Raw genomic sequence first — 18,959 nt, 5'->3', positions numbered from 1 at the left:
TAGAGACATGAACAATTTTTTGACTTTTTTTAAAGAAATTGTTCAATAGAGTTCTTGGGTATGACAGTTTATCAAGGATAATATTGGCTTAGATTTGATATTGTCACAATGTCTGCAGCGTTTTCACCCATGTTAAATTACCATTTAGTTTTAATCCACACTTTTTAAAATCTGTGGGCTGATGCACAATGAGTAGTTGTGCTGGCTTAACTTTTTTTGTCTGCAATACATTGTATAAAGCAGATGTGTTGGAGCACTGTTACAATTTCACTCTGACCACTTCAATCCTATTATATAATTTAGATTCCCGTAGACCTAACTGATAAGGAGTTTCTTCCTATTTTACAAGAGGAGCCCCTGCCACCTTTAGCACTTGTACCTTTTACAGAAGAAGAGCAGGTGAGTGACTATAATGGTGTTACAAATGGTTATTCTTTTAAAGGAAATACCCATTTTTATTTACATATTCTCTTGCGTTGTATGGGAGTCTTTCAAACAATTTTCTAATGTTCATAGAACTTTGTGTACAGTTAATAGTTCTAGTGTACATTAATTTAGCAGATGTAGTAGTGTTCCACACTGGGTCATATTAGTTACATAAATATTAATTAACCTGTTGGGTCTGTTTGTATAATGAGCAGAATGGGGAAAGAGGAATGATAACCACAAAGCTGCATATTGCAGTAGTGTTTATCTAAAGCTGGCAGACCTATTTATGATATAGAAGTAAATCTTTTACTTTTATAGCCATTTCGATTTTAAATAACCAAGTAACTTGGTAGTAATTGGAAAATGTAAATTAATTTCCTACCTAATATTATTTGGATGTTGGCTACAACATCTGCTTGTAACCTGGTCAAAAATACATTCAGTACATTTTACAGTAATATATATCTCTTCTCGTCTGTAAAAGTGTGCAGAAGTGATGTTATCCAGAATTAGTAGATATTTTTATTAAATGCAATTTGAGAGAAATGTCATTTCTTAGTTGTCAAATTTATTTTATCTGGATGAGTTATAGCATTAGACTAGTGATGGTGTCACTTGTCAGAATGAAAATCTCTTTTTAGTTCATGGAATCTGAACTGAGTGTTGTGGTTAATTGGAATTTTGCAACATAACATGGCATATTGGCTGGATTTCAGCTGTGTCTTAGGTGTGCAAAACTCAGAAAAAGTAATTGAAGTCCTGCAGTTCTGTGGATGATTTTGTTCAGTTTTGAAATATTACATTGCTTTTACAGTGCCATTAACTGGTTTACTTTTGTTCTTTGTTTAAACCATCAGAGAAATTTTTCCATGTCTGTAAATAGTGCAGCAGTCCTAAGATTAATGGGACGAGGTGGAGGAACAGTGGTTGGGGCGCCAAGAGGTAGAAGTTCCTCAAGAGGTCGAGGTAAGCACAAGAAATTTAAGCATTCCATATTTGAGTGTGTTACTTGATGGGCTCAGCAATTTAAACAGATCAGTGCCAATGTGTATATATGCTTCCGAGTGATTAGTAATGATTGCAGTAAGAAAGGAATTTGCCACAAGTGTGTTTCCATTAAAAAGCTTTGGGAGTAATGTAAAACTTTTTTGTTTTTCTACTTTGATACCCAGTATTGACATCAAGTACTCCCAGGTGAGGTACAGCATGGGCCAGATGAAAAGTAAAGGACCATGAGAGGTAGACATATTTTATTTCATGCTGAGTCGAATATGGTATTTATTCAACTTGTGACTAAGCAACCAAATCTGGGCTACTTTCCTGTGAGTTTCTGATAGTTTAAAACAAATTCCTGTGAGCAAGCACATGGGAAAGCATTTTTACACAAGTGGTTAGGATTTAGAATGTACTGCCTGGTAGAGTGGCGGATGTAGATTCAGTAGCAGCCTTCAAAAAGAGAAAATATTGCAGGGATGTGGGGAAAGAGTGGGACTAACTGGTCGCCTCTCTTCTTCTTTCAGACTCTCCTTAAAAACCTACCTCTTTGACCAGGTTTCTGGTCATCAGCCCTAATATCTTTCAATGTGGCTCAGTGTCAGTTTTTTTTTATAATGCTCCTGTGAAGTGCCTTGGGACATTTTATGTTAAAGGCACTATAAATACAAGTTGTAATTGTTATTGGTTCTCTCCAACTCTTGTCAACAAGAGATCTGTCTCATGCCAGAAAGGTTCTTCACCTTGCTATTTATTGATTAATCTCATTTATTATAATTATTAACTTAGTGCCTCTTAAACTTAATTCCTGAATTGCAGTACAGTCCCAGCCACTTAAAATGTCCATGATTAAAATGGGCAGCTGCTTATATCAGCCAAAAAGTGAGAACATTATCAGTTTGCATTAACGTCCATTTCAAAGTTGCTGGTTGAAGTGTCCTTACGTGTTCTGTTTATTTTGGGCAGAAACAGCTGTGCTTACTCACTAGGAATCCTTGATTACATAGGCTGGGCTCATCAAGAAAAGCAAAAACGCTTCAGTTTTAATACCAAACAGCATTTTTTTATGATAGAAAAACTTGAGTTTTTGTTGGTCTAAATGGTTTATTCATTTAGATATCCTCCAAGAAAATCAAAAGCAACTCTCTCACTGGTTACTCCAAGCATTTAACAGTGGCTTTCGAGTCAAAGTAGAAAGTTCTGGCTGACTTTAACCGTCTTGAGTTTCATGTTGCTGACATGCGCCATAACACACTCTGCTGTTTTCATGTTATAATAAGTAAAATATGCGAAGAAAAATCCAAAAGTTTCGGATATTTACCTGAACAGAGCACATTCTGGTTGCTCAGGGATAGAAAATGATTGTACTAATTTCTGCCACTAACTTTTCTCCATATACTCGAAAATAGCTCATCTGTATCTTATCTGCAATAGAGAGAGATGAGTAGAAGGTGAAGCCAGGGAGTGTGTGATCAAACGAATTAAAATGATCAATTAATATTGCTGAGTAATGCCGGCCATTGCGTATAGCAAGCAAATTGAATTTGTATGATTATACCTGCTGTAAGCGGTGGGAACTGTTGATATTTATGATCCTTTAACAGTCGCGTTATTTTCCAAGTTCTTCTGTGATTAATATGTCACTTCACTATTTTTACCCCAAGTGCCACAACAGACTCACTTTCCAGCAGCCCATTCCTATTATTGGTTGCTTTGTAATGTCCTCTCATGTCAGATGGCTTGCACTGCGAGTTGTGCTACACTATCTTCTCGTCCTCTCATCAAAACACAAATGCAAGCATAGACCTGATTACTTGTGGCATCCTGGGGTAACTTAATTGTATCTGCATTCATAAACTTGATTTAGAGAAGTTTCCTCATGCAGTGAGGTTGAGGACAGTAAGGGTGATACAGGATATATAAAGTAATGAGAGGAAAGCCTAAGGGCAAATAAGACACCACCAGAAAAGGTGGAGATGCACAGCAGATGCCCTGGCAGAACAAAGAACTATGGCTGGTCAGCCTATCTCCAGTAAAATGCTATCTTCTGTCTTCCTGTTCTCAAAGTCCATTCTGTTGCTTACGATTTTTATAGAACTATGTATATGTAGTACTAATGTAATGTCACTAGGTGTCACCATTGGAATGCTTTACAGAACAAGGGAGACTTAATTCATATTAAAAGGGTGCAATTGTCATGCATGTCCTCAGAACAGAGATTTTAAAGTTAAATTTAAAGAAATGCCGCGAACAACAGATGCCCCTCTACGTTGCTTTCATTGATCTCACCAAAGCCTTTGACCTCGTCAGCAGACGTGGTCTCTTCAGACTACTAGAAAAGATCGGATGTCCACCAAAGCTACTAAGTATCATCACCTCATTCCATGACCATATGAAAGGCACAATTCAGCATAGCGGCGCCTCATCAGACCCCTTTCCTGTCCTGAGTGGTGTGAAACAGGGCTGTGTTCTCGCACCTACACTGTTTGGGATTTTCTTCTCCCTGCTGCTCTCACGCGTTCAAGTCTTCAGAAGAAGGAATTTTCCTCCACACGAGATCAGGTGGCAGTTGTTCAACCTTGCCTGCCTAAGAGCGAAGACCAAAGTACGGAAAGTCCTCATCAGGGAACTCCTCTTTGCTGACGATGCTGTATTAACATCTCACACTGAAGAGTGTCTGCAGAGTCTCATCGACAGGTTTGTGGCTGCCTGCGACGAATTTGGCCTAACCATCAGCCTCAAGAAAACGAACATCATGGGACAGGAGGTCAGAAATGCTCCATCCATCAATATCGGCGACCACGCTCTGGAAGTGGTTCAAGAGTTCACCTACCTAGGCTCAACTATCACCAGTAACCTGTCTCTAGATGCAGAAATCAACAAGCGCATGGGAAAGGCTTCCACTGCTATGTCCAGACTGGCCAAGAGAGTGTGGGAAAATGGCACACTGACACGGAAGACAAAAGTCCGAGTGTATCAAGTCCTCAGTACCTTGCTCTACGGCAGCGAGGCCTGGACAACGTATGTCAGCCAAGAGCGACGTTTCAATTCATTCCATCTTCGCTGCCTCCGGAGAATCCTTGGCATCAGGTGGCAGGACCGCATCTCCAACACAGTAGTCCTCGAGGCGGCCAACATCCCCAGGTTATACACACTACTGAGTCAGCAGCGCTTGAGATGGCTTGGCCATGTGAGCCACATGGAAGATGGCAGGATCCCCAAGGACACATTGTACAGCAAGCTCGCCAATTGTATCAGACCTACCGGCCGTCCATGTCTCCGCTTTAAAGACGTCTGCAAACGCGACATGAAGTCCTGTAACATAGATCACAAGTCGTGGGAGTCAGTTGCCAGCAATCGCCAGAGCTGGCGGGCAGCCATAAAGGTGGGGCTAAAGTGTGGCGAGTCGAAGAGACCTAGTTGGCAGGAAAAAAGACAGAAGCACAAGGGGAGAGCCAACTGCGAAACAGCCCCGACAACCAATTTTTTCTGTGGCACCTGTGGATGAGTCTGTCACTCCAGGCGCTGCTCCACAAACCACTGACCATCTCCAGGCGCTTAGCCATTGACTCCCGAGACAAGGAGGCCAAAGAAGAATGTAATGTCACTCTGTGTCACCATTGGAATGCTTTACAGAACAAGGGAGACTTAATTCATTTTAAAAGGGTGCAATTGTCATGCATGTCCTCAGAACAGAGATTTTAAAGTTGTTTATCAGGATTTTAAAAAATAATTATTTAAAGTATATACCTGTCAGCATTTGTCTTAGTGGTAGCACTTGCCGCCAAATCAGAAGGTTGTGGGTTCAAGCTTTATCTTGAGAGTTCTTGAATCTAGCTGATACTTCAGTGCAGTGCAGAGAGAATGCTGCACTGTCAGAGGTGTTATCTTTTAGGTGAGAAGCTATACTGAGGCCCAGCTTACCCCTTCAGGCGGATGTAAAAGATCCCATGGCATTATTTGAAGAGCAAATGAATTTTCCAGTGTTCTGGCCAGCAGACATTCCTCAACCAACACTACTAAAACAAATGATATAGACTATATCTTAACTGTTTTCTGTGTGCAAATTGGCTGCCATATTTCCCTATATTGCAAAACTTCCATCAGGACTACGTTCTGCTGAGTATTTCCAGCATTTTCTGTTCTTATTTCATATTTCCACAGCTTTTTTATATAAGTATAGATGTATTCTTGTTAATTTTTTCTTTTGCTCATTTTTTTCCTTTTGTGTTTTTTCTTTGGTGAATGTGAGTTTTGCAGTTAACTTCTAATACAAGTTACTTTGGACTTTTTTACAAATGATTCCATGGTCACTGTAATCAGTCATTATGACATTACACTGCTTATTCTCTGTCTCACTTGAGAGTTATATTTTCATGACTTGGTAATTTGAAAGTCTGTAAACAGAAGCGAATTCTACCCTCTGAAAGCCTCTAGTGGTTTTTGTGACCTAAAAAACACAATAAGGAGAAGGAAATGTTGTGGGGAGCACTTCTACATAATTTGCAATCTTGAGATGTTAAATTTCAGCCAGGAGGACTAATCAGATTTGCTAATGAACCTATGTTCATAAGCTATGCAGTCATGTTGTAAGGCTTAACTGAAGTCCTCCCCAAAAGAGTTCAAAGTTTTACCTTCATTAGACCATTGTTGTTCCTTTCTTTTAACTTTGTGTCACTGGTCAAAATTGGAGTGTACATGGAGTAGATGAAGTCTGTCCATAAGGATTACAGATTTTGTCCTATGGGTCGCAATCGTTGCTTGATATTGGTGGAAATAGGTTATGAAATGCATTGTCTGTCTGGCAGACTGAGGATCTTGAGGTGAAGTTCAGGCAAACTGAGGTTGACTGTGATCTCTTGGATTTGCTCAAAATTTAATTTGAAAGTTTCTACAAAATGATCACTGAAGTGATAAGTATACTTTTACAAACAAAGGGAGCCAATCCCTGTTCCTTCAATGCACAGAAGTGGTGGACCAGTTTAAACTACATTTTGATATTTCTGGCTGACTCATGCTTTGTTTGAAGTTATCAAAATTGTTTGAGAGTTAGTCTCTTTCTGGTTACATTTTAGTTCTTTAGGTGAGTCAGCAACTGGAACATTAATTTTAACCTTGATTGCCCAGCATCATTAACAACAACCCAAATTTATGTGGACATGAAGTCGAGAAAATCTCAAAGTGCTTCACAGATGGCTGTTGAGAATATATGCCAAGTCAGAAAGTGAGAGATTGAGAGGTGCTGAAGTGATGTTTCAGTAAGATGGCTTCAGTAAGATGTTTAGTACAAAGAAGTGAAGAGGCCTAGGTAGAGCTTCAGAGAGCATCATTATTGGGTGGAAAGGAGTGCATATAAAGCTAGAATTAGAGGAGTAGAGCATTTGGGAGAGTTTTATGGATGTAGGAGCTTGGTGACGTAGGGTGGGCAAGGCTGTAGAGGAATGTACGGATGACACAGGTTTTAAACTAATGGGTTGGGTTGAGTTAGTGAAGGTAGTGATGGATAAAGCGCTGGACTGGAAACAGGTGACAGCTTATTAAATCAGTTGAGTTTATGAAGAGAGGAGGCTATGAGGCCAATATTTGTGTTTCTCCTAGTTAATCTGTGCTATCCCCTCTTTGCTTCAACATCCTTAGAGTATGGAATCCAAAAATACAGAGTCATGGTCTTACTGATGTTTTATAAACATTCACCATTACATGTAGACTTTTATATTCATATCTTGAAATAAACAGTATATTCCATTAGCATTTTTTATGGCCATGCTCACTTGAGGCACTGCTCTGAACATGTGCACCAAATGCTTCACTTCCACATTACCCAATATTGCCCATTCAAAGTATAATTACTTTTATTTTTCTAGCCAAAATATTTACTGTGCATCCTAATTCAGTGTTTTCTGTAAATTTGGACATCACTCCTTCTAGCCCTATATCCAAATCATTGATGTACACAGTGAACAGAAGCAGTCCCACAATAATACCCTGTGGGAAGCCACCACCCATTTCAAGAAAATGTCCTCCACTCCTACTGTGTTTTCTGTTGAAGAAAATTGGAATTAACACCAGTGGGAGTAAGAAGTGCAAAGTAACTATTGGTTTGGGAGCAAAGGCAAGTGAGAGCAGTTTAAAACAAAAAATCAGTAGTGGCAGATATAATGGCCTGGATCTTGTGGTCTGCGGTGAAGCAGAGGCGTACGCTGCTGATTGCGTTTAAAACTGCAAGTCTAACATTTTCATTGGCTGCAGTGGCAATTTGCTTTCCTGGCTGGGGGAGGAGAGTCGGGGGAGTGTTTTCATACTCCTGTTGATTTAAAGGGCTGTGCTCCTAAGCAGGCTGTACGCCTGCTCAGAGAAGCCCTAAATAAATCCGTGTAAACATTGGGGTAAGGGCAAGTACAGCCCAAGTTTCAGAATGACAGGTGTTGGCGTATGTTCCCCCAGAGCCCATTCAGGCGTGTTGCAAGTTCCGGATTCGAATGTAAGTGGGCTTCTGGGCATTGCGGTGTCGTTGCGGCCCTCAATAGCAGCGAACTTCTCAGCTAGGACCACCTTGTGGAAATTAATTGAGTTTAGTGTGCTTGTAAGGAAATGGGCGAGCCATGACAGAGCCATAGAATGGCTACAACACATGAGGCGGTCATTCGGCTTGTTGAGTCCATGCCGGCAATTGTTTGTGTGCAGTGATATCAGTGCAATCATCCATTGAGGTCGCAGATGGCAAAGACTTTATTCATAAGCAGATATTTTAGTGGAAAAGGTAGTGATTACAAATCCTTTAGTGGGAGTAAGGTGGGCAAAAGTATGTCGTGGAATTGACCCCAAAACCTTGCTTTAAACTAGGGGTTGCCAACAGTAGAGAATGGGCCAATTTAGCTTGCTTATCTGGGAGATCCAGCAATGAGTGATATTCTGAATCTAGTACTTGAAAGCAACTCCTACTGGACTGGTGTAACAGTTTGATTTTCAATGCCAGTAATCTGAACCTTCTGATGAAGCCTGCCTATGTCATGCCACACTATAGGCAGTTTTGTACATATCCATAAGGATTATCAGAAACTCACTTCATATAGAACCTTTCTGATTGGCAGAACTTTTCTTTTCATCCATCTGGGCTGGATTCAGTTCCTGGTCTCAGATTGAGGAGTTTCTTGCTATTTGCAGTATTATTCTTTGCAGGATATATCTGTCCAGTACTTTGTAATAATTCTGCCAATCTCGATCTGGGGAGTTGACAGTGGGGGTTGAAAATGTAGCATAGTTATATACATTTAAATACAAAATCTTTTATCTTTGTTTTTCTTCAGGTCGTGGGCGAGGTGAAGGTGGTTTTTACCAAAGAAGTTTTGATGAAGGCGAAGGAGGTTTTGGTCGAGGAGTTCGAGAAATGCACAGATCACAAAGTTGGGAAGAAAGGTGAGTTGAAATATTAAAGCATTTCTGTGGTAGCCTGGTTCTGATTCATATAATTCTGTAGAGCATAATATTTTCAACTGTATTAACAATCATAAAATAGTTAGATCCTTCCAGCCTTCAATGGACCCTCCTCCATTATCCTGCTAGGTAGGACTGTCATGCCTTGGTTCCACTTTTACATATCCAGTCATTAAGCAGAGCATCTCCAGCAATGATTTATTTTCCCACTCCATCCTGTTACTTTAGGAGTTACCCAGGGATCTAATCTTAACATCCCAAGACATTGGGCCAACTTCCACATGCATGCTGCTACCATGCTCTACTGCTCCATTGCCTCTATCAAAGTGCTTGTATGATACTTGGTCTCTGATTAACTGTAATTTCTTCCAGCTTAACACCTGGAAGACGGAAGACATCGTCTTCAAGCTCCAGCATAAACTCCGTAAACTGACCGAGCTGGCCGAGTCCTAAAGGACATAGCTGCTAGACTGGGTATGCAGCAGGTGGTGAGGGAACCAACATGAGGGAAAAACATACTTGACCTCGTCCTCGCCAATCTGCCTGGCGCAGATGCATCTGTCCATGACTGTATTGGTAGGAGTGACCATCGCAAAGTCCTTGTGGAGACAAAGTCCTGCCTTCACATTGAGGATACCCTGCATCGTGTTGTGTGGTACTACCACTGTGCTAAATGGGATAGATTTCGAACAGGTCTAGCAATGCTAAACTGGGCATCCATGAGGCGCTGTGGGCCATCAGCAGCAGCGGAATTGTACTCAACCACAATCTGTAACCTTATGGCCCGGCATATTCCCCATTCTACAGTTACCATCAAGCAGGAGACCAACCCTGGTTCAATGAAGACTGCAGGAGGGCATGCCAGGAGCAGCACCAGGCGTTCCTCAAAATGAGGGGTCAACCTGGTGAAGCTATAACCCAGGACTACTTGCGTGCCGAACTGCATAAGCAGCATGTGATAGCGCAAAGCGATTCCATAACCAACGGATCAGATCTAAGCTCTGCAGTCCTGACACATCCAGCCGTGAATGGTGGTGGACAATTAAACAACTAACTGGAGGAGGTGGCTCCACAAATATCCCTGTCGTTAATGATGGGGGAGCCCAGCACATTAGTGCGAAAGATAAGGCTGAAGCATTTGCAATAATCTTCAGCCAGAAGTGCCGACTTGATGATCCCTCTCTGCCTCCTCCTGAAGTCCCCAGCGTCACAGCTGCCAGACTTCAGCCAATTCGATTCACTCCGTGTGATATCAAGAAATGACTGAAGGCACTGTATACTGCAAAGTCTATGGGCCCTGACAATATTCTGGCAATAGTGCTGAAGGCTTGTACTCCAAAACATGCCGCACCCCTAGCCAAGCTGTTCCAGGACAGCTACAACAGTGGCATCTATCTGGCAATGTGGAAAATTGCCCAGGTATGTCCTGTACACAAAAAGCAGGACAAGTCCAACCTGGCCAGTTACTGCCCCATCAGTCTACTCAATCATCAGTAAAATGATGGAAGGTCTCCTCAACAGTACTATCAAGCGGCACTTGCTTAGCAATAACCTGCTCAGTGACACTGAGTTTGCGTTCCGCCAGGGCCACTCAGCTGCTGACCTCATTACAGCCTTGGTTCAAACATGGACAAAAGAGCTGAACTCAAGAGGTGAGATGAGAGTGACTGTCTTTGACATCAAGGCAGCATTTGACCAAGTATGGCAACAAGGAGCCCGAGCAAAATTGAAATCCATGGGAATCGGGGAAAACTCTCCGCTGGTTGGAGTCATACCTAGTGCAAAGGAAGATTGTTGTGGTTGTTGGAGGTCAATCATCTGAGCTACAGGACATCACTACAGGAGTTCCTGGGGGTCGTGTCCTACGCCCAACCATCTTCAGCTGCTTCATTAATGACCTTCCTTCAATCATAAGGTCAGAAGTGGGGATGTTCGCTGATGATTGCAGTCCATGTAGAAATGCAGCAAGACCTGGACAGTATCCAGGTTTGGGCTGATAAGTGACAAGTAATATTCGTACTACACAAGTGCTGGGCAATGACCATCTCCAACAAGAGGGAATTTCACCATCTCCCCTTGACATTCATTGGTATTACGATCATTGAATTCCCCACTATCAACATCCTGGGGGTGACTATTGACCAGAAACTGAACTGGAGTAGCCATATAAATACCGTGGCTACAAGAACAGGTCAGAGGCTAGGAGTCCTGTGGCGAGTAATGCACCTCCTGACTCTCCAACGCCTGTCCACCATCTATAAGGCACAAGTCAGGAATGTGATGGAATACTCTCCACTTGCCTGGATGGGTGCAGCTCCAACAGCACTCAAGAAGCTTGACACCATCCAGGATAAAGCAGCCCGCTTGATTGGCACCCCATGTACAAACATTCACTCCCTCCACCACTGACGCACAGTGGCAGCAGTGTGTGCCATCTACACGATGCACTGTAGAAACGCACCAAGGCTCCTTAGACAGCACCTTCCAAACCCATGACCTCTACCATCTAGAAGGATAAGGGCAGCAGATGCATGGGAACAGCACCACCTGCATGTTCCCCTCGAAGTCGCACACCATCCTGACTTGGAACTGTATTGCCATTCCTTCACTGTCGCTGGGTCAAAATCCTGGAACTCCCTTCCTAACAGTAAAGTGGGTGTACCTACCTCACATGGACTGCAGCGGTTCAAGAAGGCCGCTCCCCACCACCTTCTCAAGGGCAATTGGGGATGGGCAATAAATAGTGGCCCAGCCAGTGACGCCCACATCCCATGAATGAATAAAAAGAAAACTTGCCGTCTGCTCCATTCTTTTGCCTGTCCTGTCTGAGATTGAACCAGACTGTTTGTATCCTCAGTATCCTATTCAGAAGTGAGCTGAATTTTGGACCCAATATCCTCTCCATCACAAAGACCTCCTATTTTAGACTTCATAACATTGCTTGCCTCTGCCATAACCTTAACCTATCTGCTGCTGAAATCCTCATTTGTGCCTTTATCATTTCAGATTCAGTTATTCAGCTTCTCTCCTGTCTAGCCTCTGATCTTCCATCTTCTGTAAATTTTCGTATTGTCCGAAACTATGTTGCTTGAATCCAACTCTGCACCAAGTCCCTTTTGCTCTTCACCATTGCCCTCACTAATCTAGGTTGGGCCCAGGTCCCCAGTGCCTCAAATTTTAAAATTATCATCCTTTTGCTCCAATCCGTCTGACCTTGACCCCCCTCTATCCTAGTCCTATCCATATCCCTGTTAAACTCTTAATTCCTCTGATATCTTGTGTACCACCCCAGACTTTTGCCTCACCATCGGCAATCCTGCATTCAGACATCTCCGTCTTATTCTCTGGAATGCTTTCCCTAAACCCCTCTACCTCCTTTTCTCTTTCAAGAGCCCTCTTTCTGACGAAGAATATGGTCACCCCATCTAACCTTGCATCCTTTAGCTTGGTGTCTGGCTTTTCTTACGTCTGTGAAGCTTTTTGGAACATTTTTCTAATTTAGCAGATTGAATTTATATAGCATCTTTGCTTTCTTGTTTGATATAATTTTAATATTGAAAGGTTTTCATTGCAACAGCATACTTATCACACAATAGCAATTTATCACAGCAAGTGCAAAAAGCAGAAGCTCCCAAAATAGTACTAGACAACCATCCTTATTAATCTGTTTCTTCTATTGCATGTATTCCAATGTCAGAATATGCTGTAGTTGTATTAAGTTTGCAGTTTGCATCAGTAAGCATTTCCTTGAATAATGATGCCTAAGTGAGATCTGTGCTGCAGATCTACCCAGAACTTCCAAGCCCAACAACATAGGTTTGTTGGAGCCCTTTATTCAGCATCATAAAACATAAAAAGAGGGCATTCGGCCTGTTATGCATGTGCCAACTCTTTGAAAGAACAATCCAATTAATCCCACTCCCCTGCTGTAAGTCACAAGGTAATTTTACTAGTTACATAAAGGTCATATTTTGTAGATTATGGCAGTATATATTTGAACTTTATTGGTTTTAAGAATAGTGTGCAGTTAATGACTGCAAAGTGAAAGGATGACTATCGGTTAGTTTGATTGGCACAATTGTAAAAGGTCGTTTGGAATTTGATGTAGAGTTTTATTTGTATTTATTTTAGCAGGAAATGTAATGTTCATGGTACAATGGTCATGGTTATATTGTCTGTCAAGTTTAGCGAACTGAAATGTTTTTATAAAAATTATAAAGTGACCTAATCAGATTAATAGAATAAATTGGCAGTTGCAAACTAAGACAAATTGTGCTTCCCAGTCTCCTTACTCCCTGCAGCTCCAAAGGTGCAAGAATTCAGAGCTTTGAACTTGCACAGTAGGATCTGACCAAAGTTTTGAGCCAAAAACTGTTACAGAACTTCGAGAATTGTACTGTTGTGATTTTTGATTTGGTAGAATAATTAAAATTTGTCTGACTTAGCTTTGTAGTTTTATGGTTGTATAATCTACACTCTTATTGCAGTAAAATTGAAACTTTGAAGTGTGGCTTCTTCTATATGTCTTGACCTTCCTACATAGGTAGGAAGAGAGATGGGGATTTAAGGCAGAAATTCAGGGAGCTAGGGTGGAAGCTTAGAGCGAGAACAAACAGAGTTGTTATCTCTGGGTTGTTGCCCGTGCCACGTGCTTGCGAAGCGAGGAATAGGGAGAGAGAGTTGAACACGTGGCTGCAGGGATGGTGTAGGAGGGAGGGTTTTGGTTTCCTGGATAATTGGGGCTCTTTCTGGGGTAGGTGGGACCTCTACAAACAGGATGGTCTTCACCTGAACCAGAGGGGTACCAATATCCTGGGGGGGAGATTTGCTAGTGCTCTTCGGGGGGGTTTAAACTAATTCAGCAGGGGAATGGGAACCTAAATTGTAGTTCCAGTGCACAGGATGTTGAGAGTAGTGAGGTCAGGGATAAGGTTACAAGGACGCAAGAGGGCACTGGCAAGCAAGAACTTGGTTTAAAGTGTGTCTACTTCAACGCCAGGAGCATTCGGAATAAGGTGGGTGAGCTTGCAGCATGGGTTGGTACCTGGGATCTCGATGTTGTGGCCATTTCGGAGACATGGGTAGAGCAGGGGCAGGAATGGATGTTGCAGGTTCCGGGATTTAGATGTTTCAGTAAGAACAGAGAAGATGGTAAAAGAGGGGGGGGGTGTGGCTTTGTTAATCAAGGAGGGTATTACAGCGGCAGAAAGGACGTTTGAGGACTCGTCTACTGAGGTAGTATGGGCCGAGATTAGGAACAGGAGAGGAGAGGTCACCCTGTTGGTTCCAGGGATGTAGAGGAAAGGATAGCGAAGATGATTCTCGACAGGAGCGAGAGTAACAGGGTAGTTGTTATGGGGGACTTTAACTTTCCAAATATTGACTGGAAATACTATAGTTCGAGTACTTTAGATGGGTCAGTTTTTGTCCAGTGTGTGCAGGAGGGTTTTCTGACACAGTATGTAGACAGGCCAACCAGGGGCGATGCCACATTGGATTTGGTACTGGGTAATGAACCCAGCCAGGTGTTAGATTTAGATGTAGGTGAGCACTTTGGTGATAGTGATCACAATTCGGTTAGGTTTACCTTAGTGATGGGCAGGGACAGGTATATACCGCAGGGCAAGAATTATAGCTGGGGGAAAGGAAATTATGATGCGATTAGGCAAGATTTAGGATGCATAGGATGGGGAAGGAAACTGCAGGGGATGGGCACAATAGGAATGTGGAGCTTATTCAAGGAGCAGCTACTGCGTGTCCTTGATAAGTATGTACCTGTCAGGCAGGGAGGAAGTTGTTGAGCGAGGGAGCCGTGGTTTACTAAAGAAGTTGAAGCGCTTGTCAAAAGGAAGAAGAAGGCTTATGTTAGGATGAGACGTGAAGGCTCAGTTAGGGCGCTTGAGAGTTACAAGCTAGCCAGGAAAGATCTAAAGGGAGAGCTAAGAAGAGCGAGGAGAGGACACGAGAAGTCATTGGCGGATAGGATCAAGGAAAACCCTAAGGCTTTCTATAGGTATATCAGGAATAAAAGAATGACTAGAGTTAGATTAGGGCCAATCAAGGATAGTAGTGGGAAGTTGTGTGTGGAATCAGAGGAGACAGGGGAAGTGTTAAATGAATATTTTTCGTCAGTATTTACAGTAGAGCAAGAAAATGTTGTCGAGAATACTGAGATACAGACTACTCGGCTAGATGGGATTGAGGTTCACAAGGAGGAGGTGTTAGCAATTTTGGAAAGTGTGAAAATAGATAAGTCCCCTGGGCCAGATGGGATTTATCCTAGGATTCTCTGGGAAGCCAGGAAGGAGATTGCAGAGCCTTTGTCCTTGATCTTTATGTCGTCATTGTCGACAGGAATAGTGCTGGAAGACTGGAGGACAGCAAATGTTGTCCCCTTGTTCAAGAAGGAGAGTAGAGACAGCCCTGGTACTTATAGACCTGTGAGCCTTACTTCGGTTGTGGATAAAATGTTGGAAAAGGTTATAAGAGATAGGATTTATAATCATCTTGAAAAGAATAAGTTCATTAGCGATAGTCAGCACGGTTTTGTGAAGGGTAGGTCGTGCCTCACAAACCTTAAGTTTTTCGAGAAGATGACCAAACGGGTGGATGAGGGTAAAGCTGTGGATGTGGTTTATATGCATTTCAGTAAGGCGTTTGATAAGGTTCCCCACGGTAGGCTATTGCAAAAAATACGGAAGTATGGGATTGAAGGTGATTTAGAGCTTTGGATCAGAAATTGGCTTGCTGAAAGAAGACAGAGGGTGGTGGTTGATGGCAAATGTTCATCCTGGAGTTTAGTTACTAGTGGTGTACCGCAAGGATCTGTTTTGGGGCCACTGCTGTTTGTCATTTTTATAAATGACCTGGATGAGGGTGTAGAAGAAGGGTGGGTTAGTAAATTTGCGGATGACACAAAGGTCGGTGGAGTTGTGGATAGTGCCGAAGGATGTTGTAGGGTACAGAGGGACATAGATAGGCTGCAGAGCTGGGCTGAGAGATGGCAAATGGAGTTTAATGCGGAAAAGTGTGAGGTGATTCACTTTGGAAGGAGTAACAGGAATGCAGAGTACTGGGCTAATGGGAAGATTCTTGGTAGTGTAGATGAGCAGAGAGATCTTGGTGTCCAGGTACATAAATCCCTGAAAGTTGCCACCCAGGTTAATAGGGCTGTTCAGAAGGCATTTGGTGTGTTAGCTTTTATTAGTAGGGGGATCAAGTTTCGGAGCCACGAGGTCATGCTGCAGCTGTACAAAACTCTGGTGCGGCCGCACCTGGAGTATTGCGTGCAGTTCTGGTCACCGCATTATAGGAAGGATGTGGAAGCTTTGGAAAGGGTGCAGAGGAGATTTAGTAGGATGTTGCCTGGTATGGAGGGAAGGTCTTATGAGGAAAGGCTGAGGGACTTGAGGTTGTTTTCGTTAGAGAGAAGGAGGAGGAGAGGTGACTTAATAGAGACATATAAGATAATCAGAAGGTTAGATAGGATGGATAGTGAGAGTCTATTTCCCCGGATGTTGATGACAAACACGAGGGGACATAGCTTTAAGTTGAGGGGTGATAGATATAGGACAGATGTTAGAGGTAGTTTCTTTACTCAGAGAGTAGTAGGGGCGTGGAACGCCCTGCCTGCAACGGTAGTGGACTCGCCAACTTTAAGGGCATTTAAGTGGTCATTGGATAGACATGTGGATGAAAATGGAATAGTGTAGGTCAGATGGTTTCACAGGTCGGCGCAACATCGAGGGCTGAAGGGCCTGTACTGCGCTGTAATGTTCTATAAAACTCTCCGAGTAGCACTCTCTCCCTTCTACACCAGTTAAGTGACAAGCCAGTCCACAAAGTAAATGAGAAGCAGAATGCACATACAGCAGATTTGTTAAAATGCTGATGTGTAAATGTATGTACATTTTTGTTTCAAATGCCAAAGAGATGGAGGGGACAAAAATAAGCAGTATACCCACATTCCTTATAATAAAAAATCATAGCAATTCCAATACTGCTACCAAGGGTGCTTTACTTGAAAACTGAGAAACTGATGGGTTACATGCCACAGTGATTTTTTTCTGTTCAGCTTAAAGCTCGAGCATGCATCCTGTAATATTGAGTACTTACTGAAGCTCTTGGTTGTGCTTTTGCCACCATTCAGTTCTGTCATACCTTGAATTCAGTAACAATTTTAAACTTATATTTCTAACAGGTTTATGCTGAACTTAGCTTTAAAGAATTGCTATAGGGAATAGTGAACGGATTTGAAATTTTCCCCATTAAAGTTATTCATGAAGGGTTTATTTTGGTGAGTGTTGCACTTACTATTTAAGTTTAGTTAAAACTGGAAGTTTTTGCTACCTTGCTATAGAAAAGATGAGGTTGCTAGTTCCCTTTCTAAGTCTCAGCCTACAGAGATGTAAAAGTAATGCAACAATATACGGTCCCTGGCTTGCCCCATTATAGCTATTCCTTCTAAATTTCTGAACTTGTGAAATGGCAACATAGGACTTCAGGGCTGTTGCTGGCAATGTTGCAGTCAATACTTATGAGTTTTACTAATTTTTCTTTTGCATATTGAGAAGTTTATCAATTTGCAGCATTTGATTAAGCACAAGACTATAAGATCATTTTATGCTTATTTGCCTACATTACAATAATGATTACATTCTGAAAAGCATTTCGTTGGCTGTGAAATACTTTGGGAGGTGCTGAGGGTCTGAGAAGCACTACATAAATGCAGGTTTGTTCTTTGTTTTGACTCCATTGTTAAATTCAATTCTGAAAATGCTGAAAAGCATTTTTATAAAAATATATAAAATTGCTTTAACTCCCAAAGTATTGCAGTATATCTGTATTGCAATGTGGGAGAGCTGTTTAAAAGGAGGGGAGTAACCAATGGTAGTGTGGAGTTCTATTGACATTGTTACTGCACACTAAGAATATAATAAGTTATATAATCATTCAGAACAAATCCATACATTAAGAGAAAATTGCACCTAGTTTCCATTCATCACATCATGTTATCCATAACAGAAACCAATTGCATCATATTTTACACAGTTGCTTCACATTCCCAGGAAACAATCAAAAAACTTAGACATATGGATGAAAATGGAATAGTGTAGGTCAGATGGTTTCACAGGTCGGCGCAACATCGAGGGCTGAAGGGCCTGTACTGCGCTGTAATGTTCTATAAAACTCTCCGAGTAGCACTCTCTCCCTTCTACACCAGTTCTGGTAAACTTTGCCTTCATTAACCTTATTGATTTCTAATGCATCCTTTGCTTATAAAACAGTATGTCTGCTGACTCCCCGTTAGCAATACCATGGGAGATAGACTAGTAAGTATAGAAAAGCAAAACTACATATTTTGATTTCAATAGAACATCAGTAGTAAATAAAATATAGTTGATTACAAAAAAATCTTTGATTGCAGTCTTTGGATTGCAGTATTTGGATCCCTGCAATATTCCTATACATATACAGTAGATTTGACACTCCTTGTGGAGGATTCCAAATAAGAGTAAAACAAAGTAGTTTTGGTTTAATAAAAACATTTCTTGGGCCAGATGTCTAAAATGGTTTTAATGTTGAATAAATTTTAATGTGCTAGCACTGTCACTCTTAACTAGAAGGAAATTTAAGTTGTTTTTACTTTCAATAGGGGAGAACGGCGGTTTGAAAAACCAGGGCGAAAAGACCCAGGTCAGTTTAACAAATTTGAAGTATTAACTGATTTACTAAGTTGAATTGCTCCGACAGGATGTACGCTTTCCACTCATACATTATTCATTTTGAAGGTTTAAAATACGACTGAATGTGAAAGAGTGCTCTTTTTGCTCATGGAAACTAGGCTGAAATTCAATCTAATGGCTATAAGATTACTCAGGGAACTGAATTTTGGAGCAATGTTTTTAGTTTCAGACAGAATGGGAATTTTTCAAATGCAATGTGGAGTATTTGGCTGAGGTTGACTTTTGTTTTTATTCATTCATGGCAAGTGGGCATCACTCATAAGGCCAGCATTTATTGTCCATCTCTAATTGCTCTTGAGAATGTGTGCTCTGCATTCTTAAATCATTAGCCTTTGTGATGAAGGTGCACCCACAGTG

The 18,959-nt window shown here is 41.7% G+C and overlaps 1 protein-coding gene across 4 annotated transcripts in view; it reads left to right on the top strand.

Annotated features, from left to right (window-relative positions):
• The window catches only part of gigyf2 (GRB10 interacting GYF protein 2), a 146,133-nt gene that overhangs the window by 24,675 nt on the left and 102,499 nt on the right, over window positions 1–18,959 (top strand). For 3 of the 4 annotated variants that reach the window (XR_010975956.1, XM_068042064.1, XM_068042063.1), the window contains exons 4-7: window positions 304–399; window positions 1,287–1,395; window positions 8,730–8,838; window positions 18,512–18,552. Coding sequence is in view for 3 of the 4 variants with exons in the window: in XM_068042064.1 (XP_067898165.1) it covers window positions 304–399; window positions 1,287–1,395; window positions 8,730–8,838; window positions 18,512–18,552 (355 nt within the window). In the remaining variant the exon portion in view is untranslated. Of the gene's footprint in view, window positions 1–303; window positions 400–1,286; window positions 1,396–1,601; window positions 1,669–8,729; window positions 8,839–18,511; window positions 18,553–18,959 lie in introns of those variants that run through there. The other variant, XM_068042065.1, reaches the window with a different exon arrangement.

The sequence above is a fragment of the Heterodontus francisci genome, chromosome 11 (assembly GCF_036365525.1).
Source record: "Heterodontus francisci isolate sHetFra1 chromosome 11, sHetFra1.hap1, whole genome shotgun sequence".
NCBI classification, from domain to species: Eukaryota; Metazoa; Chordata; class Chondrichthyes; order Heterodontiformes; family Heterodontidae; genus Heterodontus; species Heterodontus francisci.
This window is presented reverse-complemented; position numbering and strand designations above follow the sequence as displayed.